General features: G+C 42.9%; 1 protein-coding gene across 1 annotated transcript in view; it reads left to right on the plus strand.

The window, feature by feature from the left end:
• Nucleotides 1-9,575: 9,575 nt before the first annotated feature.
• Nucleotides 9,576-20,935, plus strand: part of P3H2 (prolyl 3-hydroxylase 2) — a 147,275-nt gene continuing 135,915 nt past the window's right edge. The window contains exon 1 of the mRNA XM_015064368.3: nt 9,576-10,457. Coding sequence (XP_014919854.3) covers nt 9,990-10,457 — 468 coding nt within the window. The 5' untranslated portion in view covers nt 9,576-9,989. The remainder of the gene's footprint in view (nt 10,458-20,935) is intronic.

Consider the following 20,935-nt stretch of genomic DNA (forward strand, 5'->3'; position numbering starts at 1 on the left):
TTATCTTACATGTATGGAAGGGCTTTCAAAATGATGAAGTGCTACAAAAATTAAAGTGATGTTATTTTCTTAATAAAAGTTTTGTTTATTTATTTATGTAGACAGAGAGAGCTAGCAGGGGAGGGGCAGAGAGAGAGGGAGAAAGAGAATCCCAACAGTCTGCATGCTGTCAGTGCAGAGCCCATTGTGGGGCTCGAACCCACAAACCATGAGATCAAGACCTGACCCCAAACCAAGAGCCAGAAGCTTAACTGACTCAACCACCCACGCACCACAAAGTGATGTTATATTCTGAAAAACAATGACTATTATTGTCTATGAAATAATTCACCATTCGTGAATCAAAAGGAACACCTCTGACTGCTTCAAAGACTGGCTTCCGTACCTGCAATATTTTTGAGAAGGGAAATTCGTTATCTTTTTGACTTCAAGAAACATCTATGCCACTTGAAGTTGATCCTGGGAAATAAGTCTAGGAAGGCTCTTTTTTGGTAAAAATTCAGTTTTGATTATAAAATGATATGCAAAATATCTCTGCAAATCCTTCCCAAAGCATTGGTGTCCTAAATGGGATCAGCGTGTGGCATCCCAGGGTGTTTCCTTTGAAGGAAGCTGACTATACAATTTCTTTTATGTTTATTTTAACAAATCAACATGTGATTATACTTTGTGTGGTAGAGCCTGAGGTCTGGCAGTCTTTCAGATGCCAAATGTCAAGTTAACAGTCCATGTATTCTTGTGGATATGTAAAGATTGAAGTAGGGGAAAAATGGAGATTTTATTTATACAATTTGCATCATCAAGTAAGAGGAAGGAGTTGCCTAAAAAGTTTTGAAATATATACATGCATATTTTTGCAGTACTTTAAAAGTAATTATTAAAAATTTAAATGTGGTTTGAAGATAATGTTAATTTTTAAATATAAAGTGTTCCATCCTCCAGAAGTAAATAAGTCCAGGTCAGTTTACTACTTACATTCTGAACTCTTCCAAGTACATGGTGGCAAAGGAGACAGATTCAGCAGAAAGAGGAGTTACAATATCAGTTTGGCTAATTATTTATTTATTTTGTTTTCTCTGTTGAGTTATTTCATCACTGCAGGTGTCTTATCTTCTCCATTTATCAAGTGGGGTGGGAGAGTAGGGTAACTAAACACCTACTCCTTATTTTCCCTAGATCCTGGATTCTCTACATGATTCCTTCCTGTGGGTAAAGACAGAAGGCAGAAGAATACACATGCTGGACAGAGTGAGCGGGAGGTTCCCCAGGGATCTGGGGCATATGGATCAACTCTGCAGTGTCTGGAATCGTTACTACGCTACGGGTTGTCTCAAAACAATAACGCCAGTCTCCCACTCTACTGGCTGAGGCTGGCTGATATTTCTAGGCAAAATCAACAAGCTCTCAGTAAGCTGAGACTTTTAATGACCCCCAGGGAGCTTGGAAATTTGCTTGGGAACCAAAGTTTAACTTTATCCCAGAAATAGATGTGGGTGAGGGGAAGTAATGCTTTAGGGGACTATGAAAAAATGTGATGACATCGTATTTTTAACATGAAAGAATCCAAGCATACTTAGAGCTGAGAGGGATTTCAGAAGTTTTGTTCTACACTTTCCTTCACTGATGGGGGTAAAAGAGGCCTGGGATATCACAATTAGTCCATGGCAGAGGCAGAACGAGATTGGGAGTATTCTGATTTCCTGTGCAGGGTTATTTTATGTGCATGTCTCTTTTGAAATACAGGTTCATTTTGTTCACTCATCCAAATAGCATTTTCTAGAACACAGATGTGGTGTTGAGATCTAGTAAGTCTCTTTCTTCCCAAGAGGCTAAGAGGATGATGATCATGAGATATCTCCTTGAGTAAGTTTCCATTTGGATGATCTGAACACGGTCAGGTAGGGCAAATGAAAGGTAATTTGGAAGTGAACACAGCAGAAGTGGGCTGGACATGGTACAGAATGGTTAAAAAAACTGCGGACAGGCCCCCAGCCAGGTTGGTGAGGAGGAACAGGTGGCCAGGTAATAAGGAAGCTGGAATCTATTTTCAGGGGAGTTAAAATGAGTAGTGAAGTCAGAATCTAAAGTACTCAGGGATGATGAGTGACAAGTTCTCCAGCAGCGGCACATTATTGGCTTTTGTAAGAGTACTGCCAATGTATTTGTTGGAATGAATTCCTTAAAATTACGATGGTAAGCAAAATAATCAATTTTAAAGAGATATTTTTGGTATTTTAGTTTTGATAGTTTTATTTGGATCACCAAGTTTTTTTTGAAGAGTTTGAAAATTTCTGTGGAGAACACTTTTCTTGATTCAAAAGTGAAGCAAAATTATTTTTCTTTCTTTCCAACCTTTTCCTCATACACACACACACACACACACACACACACACACACACACACACTTTGTAGCTGATAGTAAATCATATGAGTTGTTAATCTCTGTGTCTACAAATGAGATTTTGGTAAAAGACGAAGCACTAATTTATATACATATATATATATTTAAACTATATATTTAAACTATATATATATTTATATTTATAATTTTCTTACCTCAAGAGCAATTTTGTCGAAGATGTGCCAAGGCAAGGCTCTTAATGAGATGCTGAGTTTTCTGGGGCTAAGAAGGGGAAGGACTATGTATCTTCTTGAGACTTGGAGAGACCTCACCCTACAGCAGGTTGGATGGGCTGCTAGTACTTATCAGGCACTAGAGAACAGAACATAAGAGGCTCAAAAGTCCTGGTGGAGGGACATCTAGATGCTATCTGGAGAAGCAGGGATGCTAGCATGCAGGGTACCACAGGTTTGACCATCCATGACGGAAACGTTAGAAATATCCTAAAAGAAGGATATGGTGATAAGTGTGGGCAAAACAGACTAGAATAATAAGAGAGACAGGTACCTAGTTCGAGAATTGAGGGGTTCTTCGTAGCTTAGGCTTTACTGCCCTAATATTTGGCTCTTTTTATTTCCCTGTGATCCCAACAGAAGATGATCTGGAGGCCAGGAGAAGGTTGGAGAAATTGGATAGAACAAAGCATCTGGTGGCAGGTGCTGAAAGGAAATCACGTCTGGAATTCCTGATGAGGGTCCCCATGATCAGGGATCATGAGGAAAATGGGCTCTGGACTCATATTCAAATCCTGCCTCCATAAGTTATTTCCTCTGTGGACTTTTTTTTTCTTTTAAACAAGCAAAAACAACAAAAAGTCAACTTCTTCTACCCAAATTACTTTATTTGTACAGTTTTTACAATATTATGTCCTTAGTTTTTCCCCATTTCCTAATGCCATAGATCAAGTAAAACCACAAAATGTACCCAGCTCAGAATCCTCAATTGGTATTATTTGAACTTGAACAATGGTGAAAGTCCAATGCTGTGAGGGAATTTAGTGTAAGTTCTTTACCTGTCAAGTAATATCTTTTTTTTTTTACTATTTTTTTTAAAGTTTACTTATTTATTTTGGGAGAGCAAGAGAGCAAGCAGGGGAGGGGAAGAGAGAGAGGGAAAGAGGGAATCCCAAGCAGGCTCCACACTGTCAGTACATAGCCTAATGTGGAACTCAAACTCATGAATCATGACATCCTGATCTGAGCTGTAGTTAAAAGTAGGATCCTTAACCGACTGAGCCACCCAGGAACCCTAGCCAAGTAGTATCTTTACATTTCTTCCAAAGTGTTCTGTATTCAGCTTTCCATCTAGTAGTCACCATCAGGGGTGGCTGTAAGATGAGACAGAGGGTGCCACGGCAGAAAAATGAAGCTCGGTCCCCAGTTTCTGCCAACAAGAATTAGGTGCTGATTTAGGTAGTTTACTGTCTGGCATTAGGGATGTCAGACAACTGAAAACAGGGGCTTAGTTTAAGAAGAATCTCAGTTACAGAGAGAAGGAGCAAGGTGGGGCCCCATTCCAGAGTAAGTGGGATGATCATTATTCTATTTAGATAAGTATAATGTTGGAGGTAAGCCCCCATTTTCCTTATATGTCTTGCTGTGGGAACTTCTTGAGTAGTTCTTCAGAAGTTCCCTACCTTGGCCTGAGATTAGGCAGGTAAGTTTGATTTCAGGGTGTGAGTGGCAAAGCGATAGAAAAACCACTTACTATATATAAAAACCCGCAGCTGGGGCGTCTGGGTGGCTCAGTTGGTTGAGTGTCCAACTTCGGCTCAGGTCATGATCTCACAGTTGTGAGTTCGAGCCCTGTGTCAGGCTCTGTGCTGAGAGCTTGGAGCCTGGAGCCTGCTTCCGATTCTGTGTCTCCCTCTCTCTCTACTCCTCCCCTACTCATGCTCTGTCTCTCTCTCTCTCTGTCAAAAATAAATAAACATTAAAACAAAACCAAACCAAACCACAGCTTCCAAACCTGCTTTTTAACAATAAAGGTAATACTTGGATATTCATTGCTTCAATTTCTGCATCCACTCAAGTGGTTCTAAAATTAAAGTTGGAAAGGAGAATTGATGAATTATCAGCCGTAATACTCTAATAGGAGAAGAGATGGGTTCAGTTTCTAAACCAGATTTCAAGGGTGCAGGAGGCCAGTAGGAGAAAGTGAAGCTGAGTTTGCTGTGGGAGGAAACCTTCTTGAACCAATAGGTGACTGGGCCCAGATTTGGTCTCAAGAGCCTGCAGTAGGGCTGAGCCTGAAATGTGAGGTCAGGGAGTCCCTGCTATGGAGAACTCAGAGAGGGAGATGGAAAGGGGGTCTCAAAGATAGGCAGAGCATGAGGGTAATCTCAGAATAATGGATCACCCATACGTACAGAGTAATCTCTCCCAGCGTTTCTCAAGAGTAAGGTTTTTCTCTGCATCCATGCACAGTGATCTGGCATGTCTTATATAGGAATGAATTATGACCTATTTACTTATGGTCATGACTCTTGCTATATGCATTTTGTCACCTATCAAGTTGAGTTCAGGGTCATATTCAGCTTCTGGCTAATACATATAGTTTTACACACATGCACCTTGTCCGTATTTATTTTGCAAAAAAAAAAAAAAAATCGTGAGTCTGTGACTCTAGCTGAATGAGGTACATAAAACAAAGTTGGTGACTGAAGAAAAAAATGTGCTTCGTACAAATTTAACCAAAGCAGAATTTTGACAGGAGCTTTGAAGATATTTGAGGAGTAGGGAGTGGCCATTAAGTACAGCACGAGAAACAGTAAACAGACTTCAGCCCTGGGCCTGCAACTTGTAAACTGGCAGCCTTTGGCAAATTGTTCCTCTTTTAGAAGTCTCGTTTTTCTCACTGGTAAAATGACAGGACTAATGTCTTTCCCAAAAAGGAACTCGAAAGTTAAATGACTACATGTTTCTGGCACAATAACCAACACAGAGGATATACCCAGTTCTCTTGATCTTGTTCTGAACTGTTTTTAGCTTAAATTATTTGGGGATAATTAGCATTCTTATGTCACTTTTTTCTCATTCAACTAAAATGCAAGTCTCAGGAGGAATGAATTTAGAATGCCTCCATGACAGGAGAGTGGGGACTGAGAGTTTGCAGTGTTTTGTTTGATTTGGAATTGTAGAGCTTGATTAGGAATTAAGGTAAGCACAGAGACAGAGCTATTAAGGAAATTGGAAGGGAACAGAGAGTCCTGGAATGTGGCAACTCCTGCTCGGTTTTAAATGTAAGTTAAATATTAATTTTTCTAAAAAAAAAAACCAAAAAACACCTCTCCGTCCTTGGAGGACTTTTTTTTTTCTTATGGTGATAGATTGTTGGTGGTTTGCCTTTCACATTAACTTATATGGAGGAAAAAAAAAAGTCTTCAGATGATCCTATTTGTGTAATAAAAGAAGTATTCCAAACAGCTCCCTTGTCGCCAGCATCAACAGCAGCTGAACAGGGTTGGGTTGTTGCATAGTGAGAATTATTCCTTTCATTTTAAAGGAATCAAAAATGTTTGGGGCAAGCGAGAGCCCCGGTTACACATGATCAAAACAAACTACTATGAGATTTGCTTACGGAAAGTGTTAAGTCTGCTGCTGAAGTCTGAGTACACTTTTCATTGTACCATAAGGATTTTGCAGGAAAGAGAGAAGTCAGCTTTGAAAAATTGAGCTGATTTGGGGAAAATAAGAAGCATTTGAAGATCTCCTTTTTTCCTGAATTCCTTCCTGCTGGGGGTTTCCTAAAGCAAGTGGGTACGATAATACTGTCAACTTGTAAACAGAAGTCAAAAGGAAATTCAAGCTTCTGTCAAGATTCATTCCAAATATAATAAAAAAGGAAGTGATGGAATCCCTTTTAAGGCTTTTGGATGGATTGTCTTGTGCTCTGGCTGTCCTCTGAATTGTAAGAAATGGGGAACAAAAGCAAAATTGCACTCTACCAGTGCCCATCTTAGCAGAAACTCCAACATCTGTCACTTCCAATGGGTCCCTTTTCCACCTCTTCATTTTTTCTTACTTTCATGCATTTTTGTTTCTTTTCCCTTTTTAAAAAATTCACAAAGCTACTATCATCCAGTGTCCCAGACGTGCAGCAGGCATGTTTTACTTTGTCAATATATCAAATGAATCCTGCTGTTCCCGCCACTGCCTAGGTACATGACCCATGGGCCTAAGTTTCCTCATTCATAATATAAGGAAACTGAATAAGATTTGCTGTGCTTAAGCCATGTTCTAGCCCAGGGTTTCTCAACTTGTGCACTGTTGATACACTAGGGTGGGTAATTCTTGTTGTAGGAGGCTCTCCTGGTCATCATGAAATAGTTAGCACTGCATCCTGCCTCTACCCATTAGAAGCCGGGTGTACAACTGTACTCTTCCCTAGTTGTGACAACAATGTCTCCTTGGGGATGGGGGGAACAGCACTAACTAAATCGGAGGTTCTCAAACTTTGGTGGATCTAGAACCCCTGGGGGACCTGGTAGAAACATTAAGGTCCATACATGATTCCACTTCAAAAAGCCAGGGCCTCTGTGTCTTTTACTAGTTTTTGGATACACAATGAAATTTGAGAATCACTCTCTGTAAGAAATTGTATTAACGAAGTGATTCTCAAAGTATGATCCTTGCACAAAAAGCCTCAGGAACTTATTAGGGTTCAAGGAAGGAAGGAAAGAACCAATCACCAAGGGACTTGTTAGAAATACACATTTTGGAGCCCCATCCCAGTCTTAGTGAGTCCAAAACTCTGACATGGCACCCAGTTGTCGAAGATATGACGCAGGTAAAGAGAAAGTGCATTCTTGGCACACCTAAGACATTCCAGAGTGTGAGAGACCCAGAGATGACTGCCTTCCTCAACACACGTTGATGCCATCAGTTAGAGCCTTGCCTGGTATCAATTTCTCCATCTTACATGGCTCTTATCCCAATATGGTCATGAACATTTGTTCTGATCCAGCCTTAAAGGGGAGATTAGAATGTCCTTCTGGGGGAACAGATATCTGAGGATATGAGGACTGGCACATCTCGGACTCATGAATCCTCCATGGCACCTGGAGTCCTGACCCATGGGCTTACTCTTTGGGCTATGGCATTGACACTAGGCTGGTAGTTCTCAATCTTGGATTCATCTTAGAATCACTTAGGAAACTTAAAAAAAAAAAAAAATCTCAATGCTGAGGCCATACCCCAGACCAATTAAATCAGAATCTCTCTGAGTGAGAGCCAATTATCAGCTTTTTTGCCTTTTCAGTTGATTCCAACTGAAATCAGTTGAATCCAAAGTTGATTCCTTCAGCTTTTTTGCCTTTCAGATGATTCCAACGTTCAAGCACCTCTGAGATGTCAATTAATGCTTTCTATAAAGACACACAGGGTTTTTACAGAGGGAGATAAAAGCAGAAGGTTATGCAGAAGATTCGAAAGCACTTGCTCAGATTTGGGGATCAGGAGGAAGTTTGGTATGGCTACAGACTCTAAGCTTTTGACTCTGTGCCAGTTCTTCTCTACGGTTTTCCAAGATTCTTCTACCAGAAGCCACCTTTGCAGGCTCTTCATTTCTACACTACTTTGACTAGAATCTAACATGTACCACATTCTACCTTGTATTATAGTGCCATATATTAAGTTTGTGTCCTGTACAACATTGTGAGCTTTCAGGAATAAGAACCCTGGCTTATCCATCTGCCGTTTTCCCCAGAATACCGAATTGAGAGCAAGCATCCAAAGACAGGAGTTTAATGGACGTTTATAAAATGACGTGGGAATTACATGGAACCTAAGGATGATCTATAGCAAAGCCTCCTGGCACTTTGTCCCCAGCCACACAGCAGGACTGTCTCGCCTAGTGTGCTTCAAAACCTGCCACAAGCGCACTGATTAACTCTGGACTCTGAGTCTTATCTGAAAAGAGAGTCAATCCTTAGAGAAAAAGTCTGGGCGGGTGACCCAAGTGCAAATTCTGGCATACTGAACATTTAAAGCATTCAGTACACACTCAGCTCCAAACTGGAGCTTTTCCATCAGTGGAATGAGCCAGAATGAGAGAGGTTTGGTGGAGAAAAATAATAACAGCATGATTCTTTGGGGCGCCTCGGAATTACAAAGGCAAGGCTGTTCATGGTCAGAGTGGTCAAACCCAGCAAGATGAATGAAGGAAGGACCATAAAATTCTGGCAACCTCCTCAGCAGAGTGGGGATTCCACACACAAGACTTTTTTTTTGAAGATTCATTAACTAGATGATACTTGTGGTTCTTTCCCATCACCCTTCCCTCTTGCTCACCATCTCAGTGACAGAGGAGACTTTGGAGAAATTGCCACAGGCACTAGGAGAACACAGGAATGCCTTCAGGAGGCAGGTTGGAGTCAAGGGTCCAGTGAGTAAGCTCTCTGGAATCTTTGGAGAGTTTGGAGCCAACAAACAGGAAAGAGGGGAACACCTTGACTCAGAGGTATTTATGAGAGAGGAGAAGCAGAGGAACAGGAAAGCCCCCAGCTAAAGTGTATTGGAGTCTGGCAGCCAGCCCTTTCTTTCAGCTTTCTCATTCCTAGATGGATGCTCATGGCTTAAGTACTGGGGGTACTGGAAGTTTAAACTGCCTCTTTGTTCAACTCCTACAGTAAGAATTTCTATTTGAAAACCATTGGCTATGTTGGGACATTTGCCTGTTGCAGAAGATGAGGAAGCTGAGGCTTGATTGCACAAGATACACGGGTGGTACACAGGCAGAATGTTAAGGACGGCTTCGCCTTTCCAATGGTCCTCTAGGTCCCGTGATACCACCTGAGCACAGAAAGGTGGGCTATTTGGCTCCTCCCTTGCCCCCACCCCCCGGTCCAAGGCAGACACACACACCCACTCAAAGTGGGATGAAAAGGCAAGGGACGGACCCTCCCTAAGGGAAGGCGCAGGAAACTCGGATTCCATTGGCCCAAGGTTGAGTCCTTCCTTTGCCTTTTCACACTTCTGTAAACTTGAACTCATTGCCTTTCTCCTCAAGCCTCCGCACCTGGGCCAGTTGGTCCCCTGGTGCTTTCCTCCCAGCCTGAGATGGAGCTTCAGTGCTTCCCCTGAATGTGACGGGCTCTGCCAACTGCGAGGCCATGCACCAATTCCAGAAGAGGATTGGAGTCCTAACCTAAGCCGGGGTTTCCTCCACTCTAAAAAGGGAGCATTCCCATCCATTCTGCAACGCAGAAGGGAGCCCACGTGGAAAGCACCGGTGTCGGACCGGCCCCTAGCGGCGCCCGCTCCCCGGCTGGCACTGGGCGGTGCGGCACCTGGCCTGCGGACGGCGGCGGCCTGGGCCTGCAGGGCGCGCGCTGAGCGCCGGCGAGCGGCTCGCGGAGGCTCGGGCAGCAGGAGGAGCGTGTGAGCTGTGGGCGTCCCTTTAAGAGCGGCCGGCCGACCCGGCCTCCGCCTCTCAGTCGGCGGAGCGCCGGCGGCCACCTGGGGCTCGCGGGGCAGCCGGATCGCGGCGGGGCCGGCGCTCTCACCGCGGAGGTGGGAGACGGGGCCCTGACGCCAGGTGCCTGAGCCGTCTGTGAGCGTGGCCGTCCCGCGCCTCTCCGCGCCGGAGGATGCGGGAGCGCATCTGGGCGCTGCTGCCGCTGCTGCTGCTGCTGCTCCCGCCGCCACTGTGGGGCGGCCCCCCGGACGGCCCGCGCCCGGAGGCGCAGCGCGAGCCCGGGCCTCTGCAGCCCTTCGACCTGCTCTACGCCAGCGGCGTGGCCGCCTACTACAGCGAGGACTACGAGCAAGCGGTGCGCGACTTGGAAGCGGCGCTGCGCAGCCACCAGCGCCTGCGGGAGGTCCGCGCGCGCTGCGCCCGCCACTGCGCCGCGCGCCGCCCGCTCGCGTCCCCCGGCGCCGGCCCCGCGGCGGAGCTGCCCTTCTTCCGCGCGCTGCTGGAGCGGGCGCGCTGCTATCGCAGCTGCCAGACCCAGCGCCTCGGGGGCCCCGCGTCCCGCCACCGCGTCAGCGAGGATGTGCGCAGCGACTTCCAGCGCAGAGTGCCCTACAACTACCTGCAGCGGGCCTACATCAAGGTACCCAGAGCGCGCACCTAACGCCCCCTGCGGCTCCGGGACGCTCTCTCGAGCCCTCCCCCACGGCTCCTGTCCCTTGGCCGGCGCTCTCTGCTTCTTAACCTTTCTGCCCGCGTCTCCTTTTGCCTGTCTGTCTTCTGTTTGTGCATCTAGGTATCTGGTGGCCCAGGGTGTGTAACCAACACTAGATGGATGAACCGGGCGCAAGCCATTAGCTCCATTGGCATCAACTTGTCTCTCCAAAAGAGGACAGCATTGATATTATGAGGTTTCAAGGACCCATCCCACGCTAATTTTTGAGACTTTGGCACAGCCGGGTCTAGTATAAGGTCTTCCCTCCCTTCGTTTCTTGATCCAACCTCACCCCCATTTCTCTTCCGTCTCCACTCACTCATCCCTCGTGTACACCCAGTCTGCAGCTTTTCTCTGAAGTTTAAAAGAAAACAACCTCAGAACAACAGAGTTAAAAGTTGCCTTGCTCTGAAACAAATTTCTTTTCTTCTATTTCCCCCTGCACCTACAAAGCAGTAAAGATCAAAAGTTAAAGAGCAGGTACTGAAGAGGTGAATCTGTGTGAGGCAATCTGGCTAAAAGTATCTACCCAAAGTGCTGACTTACTCTCCTTTTACAGAGGGCTTCTGATTTCTGGAGGTAAGCACTGGAGTGAGTTATTTGACGTCAGATGCCCAGTACTCTCCTTTGGGTTTTATTTGTGTGTATTCAACCTGCCTGAAGTTAGTGTCGGCAGTATACGGTGTATGTGGGCATTTTATCCACATCCGCAATTTTGACGATCTATCTGGACGCTTCAGCAGAGAATTTAGGCTATTTCTGGACACCATCCATGACACTCTGAACTTATAGTTTTCTCCTCCGTCCCCCACTTTCTGGCTTTTTATGTCAAGGTGTCAGTGTCTCTTCTACACCTGTTGAAGTGACAGCTTTGTGGGTTGGCCCTTACTGTTAGCCGGTAGACGAGGCTGAATTTCTAGGGTGGCAAAAATAGACACCATGTACATCCATGTGAACACCATCCCACAAGGTCTGTGCTCTTGTGGGAAGGGCTCTCTGGAGATTTGCAGTTGTTTGTGGAGTTCAGGAAATCACAACTGAGACTACCAGTGCTATGGCTAAGGGGCTGGAGTCCACTAGACTAATATCTTGGGTAAGAAATAAGGGTAAAGCCTGAATCCTTTCCAAGATTTGTCTTCTGCTTGCTTGTGCTTCTTGATGAATTTGCTAAAGCATGCATGAAGTATAAATCTACTTTCTTTCGGATGAATGGCATGATTTTTGGTGGTCTTAGAGAAATCAGTCAATAGCAGAGAGGGAAGAGACCTTAAGTACCTGACAGCTGAAGATAAACTGAGCCAGTTCCCAGAATAGAATGTGTGGGTGGTCCAGTTTGGTACCCATAGCACAGTCTTCCCAGGAATCTCAGATGTGAGGTTGGCAGTCCCCCACCTTGGGGAGATACTTCTGTCACACAGCTTGGGGAGATTTTCCTTTCTTGTGTCTGGAGAAGGCACGCGTACTCGTCTCCAGCCCTATAAAAATAAATAACCATGAGGTAACTTTTGAAATGTCGGTTTCTTTGATTCTCCAATGAAGCCTGCATCACTGTTAATGTCACGTTTAGCAGTCATTCTGCTTCAGTCCCCTGGCTGGAGGGTCAAAATGGTGAAGCTATAGGTTTGACACGCCTCACATTTTTGCGGTGAATTGATCATAGGAATCAGCTACTCCTGGGCACCTCTGTGGGTGAACTGTTGGGTGTGACGGATCAACCAATGAAGTTTAAGAAGTTCTCTCAAAAAGATGAACCCATGTGCTAATTTCTGTTTTATCAGCAGTGTTTCTGAGAACGGAACACGTATCTTCTCCCTATTCACCTCTACTCTAATAAGCAAAGTTTCTTGGATCTACATAACTGATAATCTCTTGGGGAGATATTTGTGTTTCTTTGGAGATTCATTTTTGATGGCTGCAGTTTATAGGGGTGTCTCTGTGAATGTGTAATAAGGTGTAACATGGTTCCTCCCAAGAACTCCACAAGTTCAGTCTCTGCTTGGCTTCCTGGGAATTTTAATCATAAAGACATGCACGCACGCACGCACGCACCCATGCATGCAGACGCCATCCTTTGAGAGTAAAACAAAACTCTCAAATAATAACAAAGTATGCTCAGGCTCTGACAAGTGTGGGTCCAGAAGTGCTTACTCGCTGATGATAGAATGAGGAGTTCTCTGCATGTGCCTGGATATGAGTGTGGCCCTTCATGTTGTTGAATTATTTTTGACTTCAGTGAACCAGGCTGCACTTGAAAAGTAGAGTCCTGGGCCAGACTGAATTCAATGGCAAGTTCACAACCAGAATTTGAGAACCATGAAGCCTATAATATGGTCAGAACTAGTGGGCTTCCTAGAGATAAGGAAGTACCGTTCTTCTCAGGTCAGGATTTACCAACTATAGAAGCTCTCAGGAGCTGTTGTTCCTCTACCATATCCCAGCTGGTGAGCCACTGATGGAAGCAGATTTTTTTATACCAGTATGTTGGAGAGGAAGATGGGTTGAGAATTGCAAAATCTGAGTCCCATGAAGTCCAATTTCTCATTTCACAGCTGGGGAAAGGGAGAACCCGAGAGGGAAAGGGGCCCACATAAGTGTTACATATTTAATGGCAGAGGCAATAGGATTTGATGAAATGGGCACAGGACTGAAAATCAGGAGTCTGGGCTTTGTGGATAACTAATGCCCATGCCTGTGCTGTGCCTGCTGCCCGCTGGGGTCGCCTTAGGTCCCCCGGCATCCTGCAGTCCCCAGGGCTATCCTTCTGCCAGATTTGGACAGCTCCAGGGATGAGTAGGTCCTTGTCCCGTGGTATAACAGACACGCACTGCATTTATCTTAAGCGCTGCTCTGTAGAATGTTCCTTAAGAACTGGCATGTTGGGAATTTGTCTGGACAGCTATGAGGCAGTAGTCCCACTTGGTGTCTAGCCACACCTTTTTGTTTAAATGCAGGGTGAGACTCTTCAAACTTTGATTTTTATCATTTCAGATTGTTAGATATGACTCATCAGTCATAGCCCAAAGCCTAACATAGAACTTTCATTATAGTATTCCCTGCTCAGAAACCTTTAGTGGTTTCCCCTTGCTGCCTGATAAAGCCCACATAGTTGAATCCAGTATCCATAGCCCGGCTCCCCCCTAACCTTCCTGGCCCTATATTCCCCTCTCTGCCTCCTTCCAGCTAGAGGGGGCAATGGATGTTTTGTGTATTTGTTTTGTGTATTTGATATTTTTGCACATCTGGGCTTTGTTTATTCTCTAGGTGGTGGGTAGGTTCTAGAATGGGATAGATCTGGAATTGAACTTTTGGTTCCTCAGTCTTTGGCTGCTTGACTGTGAGAAAATTATGTAAACTTTCTGAGCTTTGCTTTTCCCATCTGCAACATGGGGAAATAATAGGACTTATCTGATTGGTTTAGGCTAGGTTTAAGAGAAGATTTAGGTAAAGTGTCCTATTTCTCACTAAACACTGGAGATATAACATAATAAGAATAAACATATAAACATAGAAGAAATAAACATACTTCTTCTTCTTACTAGTTTAATAGTAGATTTATACTTCTGTACATGTTCGAATGGTAATTATCCTAACACAAATATACCTCTTTCTCTGAGGCCCTCCTTCCTTCTGTCTGGAGCTCCCAAGAGAACACAGTTTCTCCTTCCTTTGAATGTCCACAGCAAAGAATTTCTCCCTCTCATAGCATGTTTTATTTTTAGCTTTGTTTTCTGAGAAATTCCTTTATTTGCCTGTCACTTATGTGAGCTTCTTGACATCAAGAACTGTCTTAGTCATTTTTGCATCTCCTAAAGTGGGAGTTTCTAGATCTGGATGATTATTAGGTGGATGATTATTAATCATACAGGCATTAAAATATGATTTAAAATTAGAAATTTAGGTATAATAGATCTCAGTTGAGTCCTCAGCTTCTGTATCCCCCTCAAATATCAAAAACAGAGTGCAGTAGCAATAAACCCTCAGTGTATGTTTGTTGAATGATAATAGCTTGGTTTCTTGTGTAGAGATACTATTGCGAAAGATCTTTGTATGGCAGCCAGAGGTATCCTCATACTAGTTATTTGGTTTCTTGGCTGGTCAGTTGCAGCAGAAACTTACAGAAAGGCTGCAGATTCCTTGACTTCTCACTCTTTTCTGCTTGTGAGTTCTGGCTAGTGTTGCAAACGTCAGTCTCTTTTTCCTCCATCTTTTTTTTTTTTTTCCCCTAATTTAATTATTCCTTAAAGCTATGCTTCAGAAAATCTTTGACACATTGTGCCTGTTTTATGTATATTTGTTGAATTTAGACAAATGTAAGAGAGATACTTTTTTCCCCTTATCTCTGTGCTTTGTATTCAGGAATACTTTGACAGTAGCTGTTTTTCTCTCACTGTTCCCAGCCTTTGAATAAAAAACAAAAACAAAAAGCAAAAGACCAGTGCTGCTTATTTATTTTGTTAACTTAAAAAAAGCTTGCCCCTGCATGTTTTGTTTCTGAGTTGGTGCTTTGGGCCATTTGACCTTTGTTTTTCTTCTCAGGATTAAAGGGGGTGGGGGGAAACGGAAATAGCAGTTAAGTTAGGCAATCCTATCTCCCTCCTGGAGTCATCTCTTGACCATAATCTATTTTATTAGGGGTTTCTAGAAAAGAAAAAAAAAAGTAAACCTAAGGAACTTTCTTAATCTGCTTTATCAACTTCTTTCTCTTTCTAGATGAATGCCTTAACAAAACAAAACAAACAAAAAATGGAAAGCCTAGGTCACGACTGCTAGTTATTTCTGAACTGTTACTTCGGAATAGAAACCTTTTTTGTGTCCCTTTTTCAAAACTTTTTTAGCTCTATGTAGACAGTGTACATTTTTCCCCCAAATTATTTCAAATAGGAAATTAACTTTATGTCTTCTTGAAATAGCTGTTCTGAAATTGCCCTAGTGATTATTTCCTCAGGGATATGGCTTTTTTTCTTTCTTTCTTTTTTTTTTTTTTTTTGTTACAACTGGGCCTTTTTTGTGCCTGAATCATCAAAATCCACTAGTAGCATCTTTGTGTCCCACTTCTTAGGGAGGAAACCTTGGAGATTCTTTGTCTAGGAGCTTTTCAGTCCTATGAGCCAAGGAATCAGAATCTCAGTTGTCTCCATTGGGGGCTTGACCATTTGGGGCCTCCCAAATGGAGCTCAAGTCTTTATTAGTCATCCATTGCGATTACAAATAGGAAGTGCCACAGAGGGTTTAATATTCAGCTTGATGAGAGCAGGAACTGCTTATAAGCTTTTCTCCTCTCCTAGTCTGGTGAATCAGGGATTCCTTTACAGGTTTTAATAAAGGAAAGCAATACACTGCTTGTCTCTCTTCACAGATTCCATCTCTGAGAATCAAATAAATGCATTCTGTCACTAATATCATTAGCTCCCTGATAATTTCCAGAGGGATAGCGGTGTGGAATTCCTCTGGGAATGTTTAATAAAATGTCAGTTTGCTTCATGGATGGGGCTTGATACATTCTGAAAGATGGCTGGGTTCACCTAAAACAAAAAGTCCTGGGATTCACTGTAATAATGGTTCTTCTGTATTGCCGAGGAATTGAGTAAACAGGATTTCTTAGAATCACATACAGATCTTAGAGCTGGGTGGGGGAGAGAGAGAGAGAGAGAGGGAGAGAGAGAGAGAGAGATAAGTATTTTGCTCATGAAATGTGGTCTAGCAAGGGCGACAAGTGAAAATGGTTGCAACTATAACGATGCTATAGCTTGAAGGATCCTCAGTGATCATGAAGTCCGTCCCTGTCACTTACTAGCTAAAGACACTGGCCTCAGAGTTTCCATGACAATTCGAGGAGGGTCACTAGGTAAAGCTGAGTTCAAAATGTAGGTGTTCTACTTTCTGGCCAGTGCTTTTCCCAGACTCTATGTAGTGGCCATGGCTACCTTCTGAAGGACTGTCTGGTGAATCAGTGGTGTGGCAGAGGTCTGCAGGGGACCTGTTGCCTTCGGAGACAGAGCAGACACAAGGCAGAGCTTCCTGAACTGCCCTGCCCACCCTGCATTTTCATTCACATGATGCATAAGCCACTCAGCCAAGAGTCATAGTTGTCTGGTGGAAAATTTTGCATTTCTCATTAGGAAAAATAATTTCTCCTGTCTTTTTTTCCATTCAGCTTTTCTCCTATAATTCTTGTTCTGTCCTTTTATCCATCCCTCCTTTCCTGCCGTCTGACTTCCTAGCTATGTAATTTCCATGAGGCCTAGCCCTCATTTGCCAAATGGCCCAAACACATCTTTAAAAAATGATTTGGTATGCTTTAGTGCTGGAGTGTAAGATTTTTGGTTTTCAGGACGGAAGAAGGTTACAGAGCATTGTCAGAAGAAGCTGGTCTCACTTGACTACACCCCTTTCTGCTTTACTTTGCTTTCTATACTCACTTCGCTCTTTCTTCCTCTCCTCCCTGATTCCTGGTGATCCACACAGTGCAATTACATGTGAAAAGGAGAGGGCTGAGGGGGTCGACACAGGAGAGAGAAAAGCAGGTAGTGGTAGAAGCAATGTCAGATTTCTGGCTCTCATGAAATGAAGGCCATAAGAGCTTCTTGTTTAATTTCGTGTACAGACATAGGTATCTACTTCTGTGAGACTTCTTTTAATGTCCCTTTTCCCCATATGCCTTGTGCAAGACTTGGGCATATGTTGGGAAGATGTTCCCCTCCCCTCCCAGCTCCCCATCTTTCTGCAGCTGCTAACTACCACATTCATGGAACATCAGTGTTCCAACCATCTCATTTCACAGATGAGAAAATAAAGCCTGAAGGAGAATCAAGTTGTCCAAACTCATCCAGCAATTTAATGGAAAATCCAGGATTAGAATTCAAGAACCCTGAGTCCCACCTTTGTGACATTGCAGATGACCACTTTGTTTATAAGGCGCACCCTAAAAACACAAACTCAACCCAATTTAAATGAAACACATTATTTGCTAAATGGAATAAACCCTGAAGATAAAAGCTACCTTATACGATGCTATTCCCTGAGCTACTATTCTGCCCACTTTGGGAAAAACTCAGGAATAGGAGCCTGGGTTATTGCTGTTCCCCAGTAAGCCTGATGAAAATGAATGAGGCGAAGAATCTTCTTTGGAAGAGAAATGAAAGAGTAGAGCCAGAGAGAGGGAGATCCAAGATGTCAGATTTTCCAGAAGTTTAGGGGTATCAGAATGATCCTACTGGAATTCATTATCTGCAAATAGTGGATTTCAGTTTTTGGACAAGTAATGGGATACTCCTGAGGACTGCAGCGTAATTATACTGGAACTCAGGAAGGGACTGGAGAAAAGCAAGAGATAGAATGAAATAAACAAATCCAAAGCAAAACAGAGGAACTGTTAACAAACCCTCAATCACAGAAATGTTAAATGAGCCAATTTTGATTGATTTTTCCTGCTTCACTGCTAAATCTTTAGCTTTTACTCTGCCAAGATCAAGAGGCTTGCATGAAGAAATCAACACATAATTAGGACTCCAGACACAGTGAATTACCTTAAAACCAGATTTGGCTGTTTTTAAAAGAATGACCTCAAATTATAGTATCAAAGACTAATCCGGAAGACCTTACTAATTATTTCCCCACTGAAGCAAGAGCTGTTTCTTAATAATAGTTTTTAGATTGAATCCAGGATCAACAATCAGAATTTGATTCTAGAATATGGCATTTAGAAAAGTCACCAGGGACAGAGACTTTCATAGTCAATCATTGTTTCCATAGGATTACCGAGGACTCAATTATACGGTGAAGTCTACATGCTTTCAGGTCAGTAGGCCTTAAGCTGGAGTGTCCAAATTTCTGCTTATTGATATTTTGGGATGAATTATTGTCTGTTGTGATGGGCTGTCCCTTACACGTTATGATGGTTACCAGCATGCCTGGTCTATACCCACTTTATAGCAGTAGCCACACCTTCAGCCCCACTCCAAGGTGTGACAACAAAAAACGTCTTCAGACATTTCAAAATGTTTCTTGGGTGTCAAAATCACCGCACATGAGAATCGCTGATTTAAATATTTAGGCATATTTAAGATAACTGATGGACCATGATATTTATGCAAATGTTTGGCTGTAATGTGACACCTTTTATAAGGGGAAACCCATTGGAAGTTGGAAGTAGAGCTTCATTCTCCAAGATGCAGATCCCTGGGCTCATGTCCTATAGCTGGTCCTCCTTTGTGGGTGTGCTAAGTTAGCTTGTATGAAAGCCTGGGGGATCTGGCTTCTCTCTACTTCCACTTGTCAACTAAATGTGATAGGGCAGGTTACTTTAGCAACACAAACTAACACTCTTGGTTCTAAACTTCAGACTCCAGAACCAACTTACATCTCTTTCAACTTGGAATGTAACCAAACTCAATCATGTAAAAGTTACCCACTGCAACTGTTAGTTTTCTTGGGGTTAGCTCTGTGTCATATGTAATCTTAGAAAACAACTTGACTCGAACCCTAAACACCCACTTATAGAAGCCTAAAAGTAGGGAATATAAATAAAAGGGTTTCAGAGGAAAGAAAAAATGACAAAGAGATTGAGAGAGAGAGTGAGTCAGAGGGTATCTCAGTCTATTTGGGTGCTATCACAGAACCCACAGGCTGGGTGGCTTATAAACAGCAAACATTTATCCCTCGCAGTTCTAGAGGCTGTGAGGCCAAGATTATGGCACCTGTAGATCAGGGTCTGGTGAGAGTCCTGCTTTGCTGTAACCTCACATGGCAGAAGGGGCCAGGAAGCTTTCTAGGGCCTCTTTTATAAGGTCCCCAATCCCATACATGAGAGCTTTGCCTTCACAACCTAATCACCTCCTAGATACCCACCTCCCAATACTATCACCTAGGGGACTAGGTTTCAGCATATGAATATCAGGGGGACACAAACATTCTGACCCTACCAAAGAGAGATACAGAAATAGAGGGAGAACGATGGAGAGATGATAGAAACAAGGAAAGCGAAGGCAATGAAATCAAAGGCCAGGCCAGGTCCCATGTGTATAAGGAGGTTTCATGAAGCAACACGTGGGTGTCACACTCTGACATCCATGTCTGTCATAAAGCCAATCATTCAGAAGCAGATGTTGATCATTCTGAAAGCCCTCCAATGCCACAGGCCTGTTCTCAGTAGAGACGTTTCTGCTTTGAGAACGCCTGGGGTAGGAGAGCCACTCAGTTTCCTCCGTGAAACAGAGAAGGAAGGAATCCTTTTGGGGGAGATTGTATATGCACAGCACTGAATATTCACCAAGTGATATGATCCCCCTCCAATAAATAAATAAATGACACAGGAAACCAAACAAAAAAGAGATTCTTAGTAAAAATGTTCCCTTTTAATTTATATTAAACTACACTGCTTTCCCAATCAGCAATTAAAGAATTTTCTGAGCACTTTTAGGGGTAACATTCTCTTTTGGGAATGTGAAGATGATTAAAGCATTTCTTCTACCTTCAAGTAGGTTCATTGAAGGAAACTCCTATGAGATTATACAGACGCTGTTCAGGGATGTTCTGTATCCACGTGATGGAATTAAGTATGAAAAAAAGACATGTCTTAAAGATTTGTAGTATATGAGGAATGCCCTTTAGAAAATGCTGGTAATTTTAAACTTTGAGATAGGAAAACAGGACTAAAAAAGAAAAACTTTTGGAAGCAGAGATGGTGGAAAAGCTGAAGAATTAATCAAGAGTGCAGGTTGTTTTAAGAGTACATTTGCTCTATCGTATGTTTGAGGCTTAAAAAAAATCAATATATGGTAAGATATGAAATGCTACCTTTTAGGAAATTTTACTGATAATTAGAGTTATAAAATATACTGCCTCAAAGCTCAGTCCAAGTGAATTGTGGTTTCAGTGACTTTCAGTTTCTTGAGGGAAATGCCATTTTGCTACTTCAGGTTTCTTTGAAATCGTAGGAGTAGCTCAATCTTTCCTTTTATGGCATGCCTGGTTACTCACCATCTCTGTGACTCCGTGTCCATCTCTGTGAAAAGATAATAAAATTACCTTAAAAAAAAACTCCACAGAAATCACACATTTGGACTGAGCTTTGAAGCAGTATGTTTTATAATTCTTAGTAATTATAAATATTATTGATTTACTATTACTATGTTTCAGGTATTATGCTAAAAGCCTTAAAAAATTTTCCCATCAAATTCTCATAACAACCCTAAGATACAGATCTTAGTACAGCTGACCCTTGAACAACACAGGGGTTAAGGGCACCAACCCCCACACAGTTGAAACTCCACATACAACTTTTGATCCCCCAACAATGTAACTGTTAATAATTTACACTTGACCTGAAGCATCACTGATAGCATAAACAGTCCATCAACGCATATTTTGTATGTTTACGTGTGTCATCTACTGTATTCTTATGTAAA

This window comes from Acinonyx jubatus, chromosome C2 (genome assembly GCF_027475565.1).
Source record: "Acinonyx jubatus isolate Ajub_Pintada_27869175 chromosome C2, VMU_Ajub_asm_v1.0, whole genome shotgun sequence".
Classification (NCBI taxonomy): Eukaryota; Metazoa; Chordata; class Mammalia; order Carnivora; family Felidae; genus Acinonyx; species Acinonyx jubatus.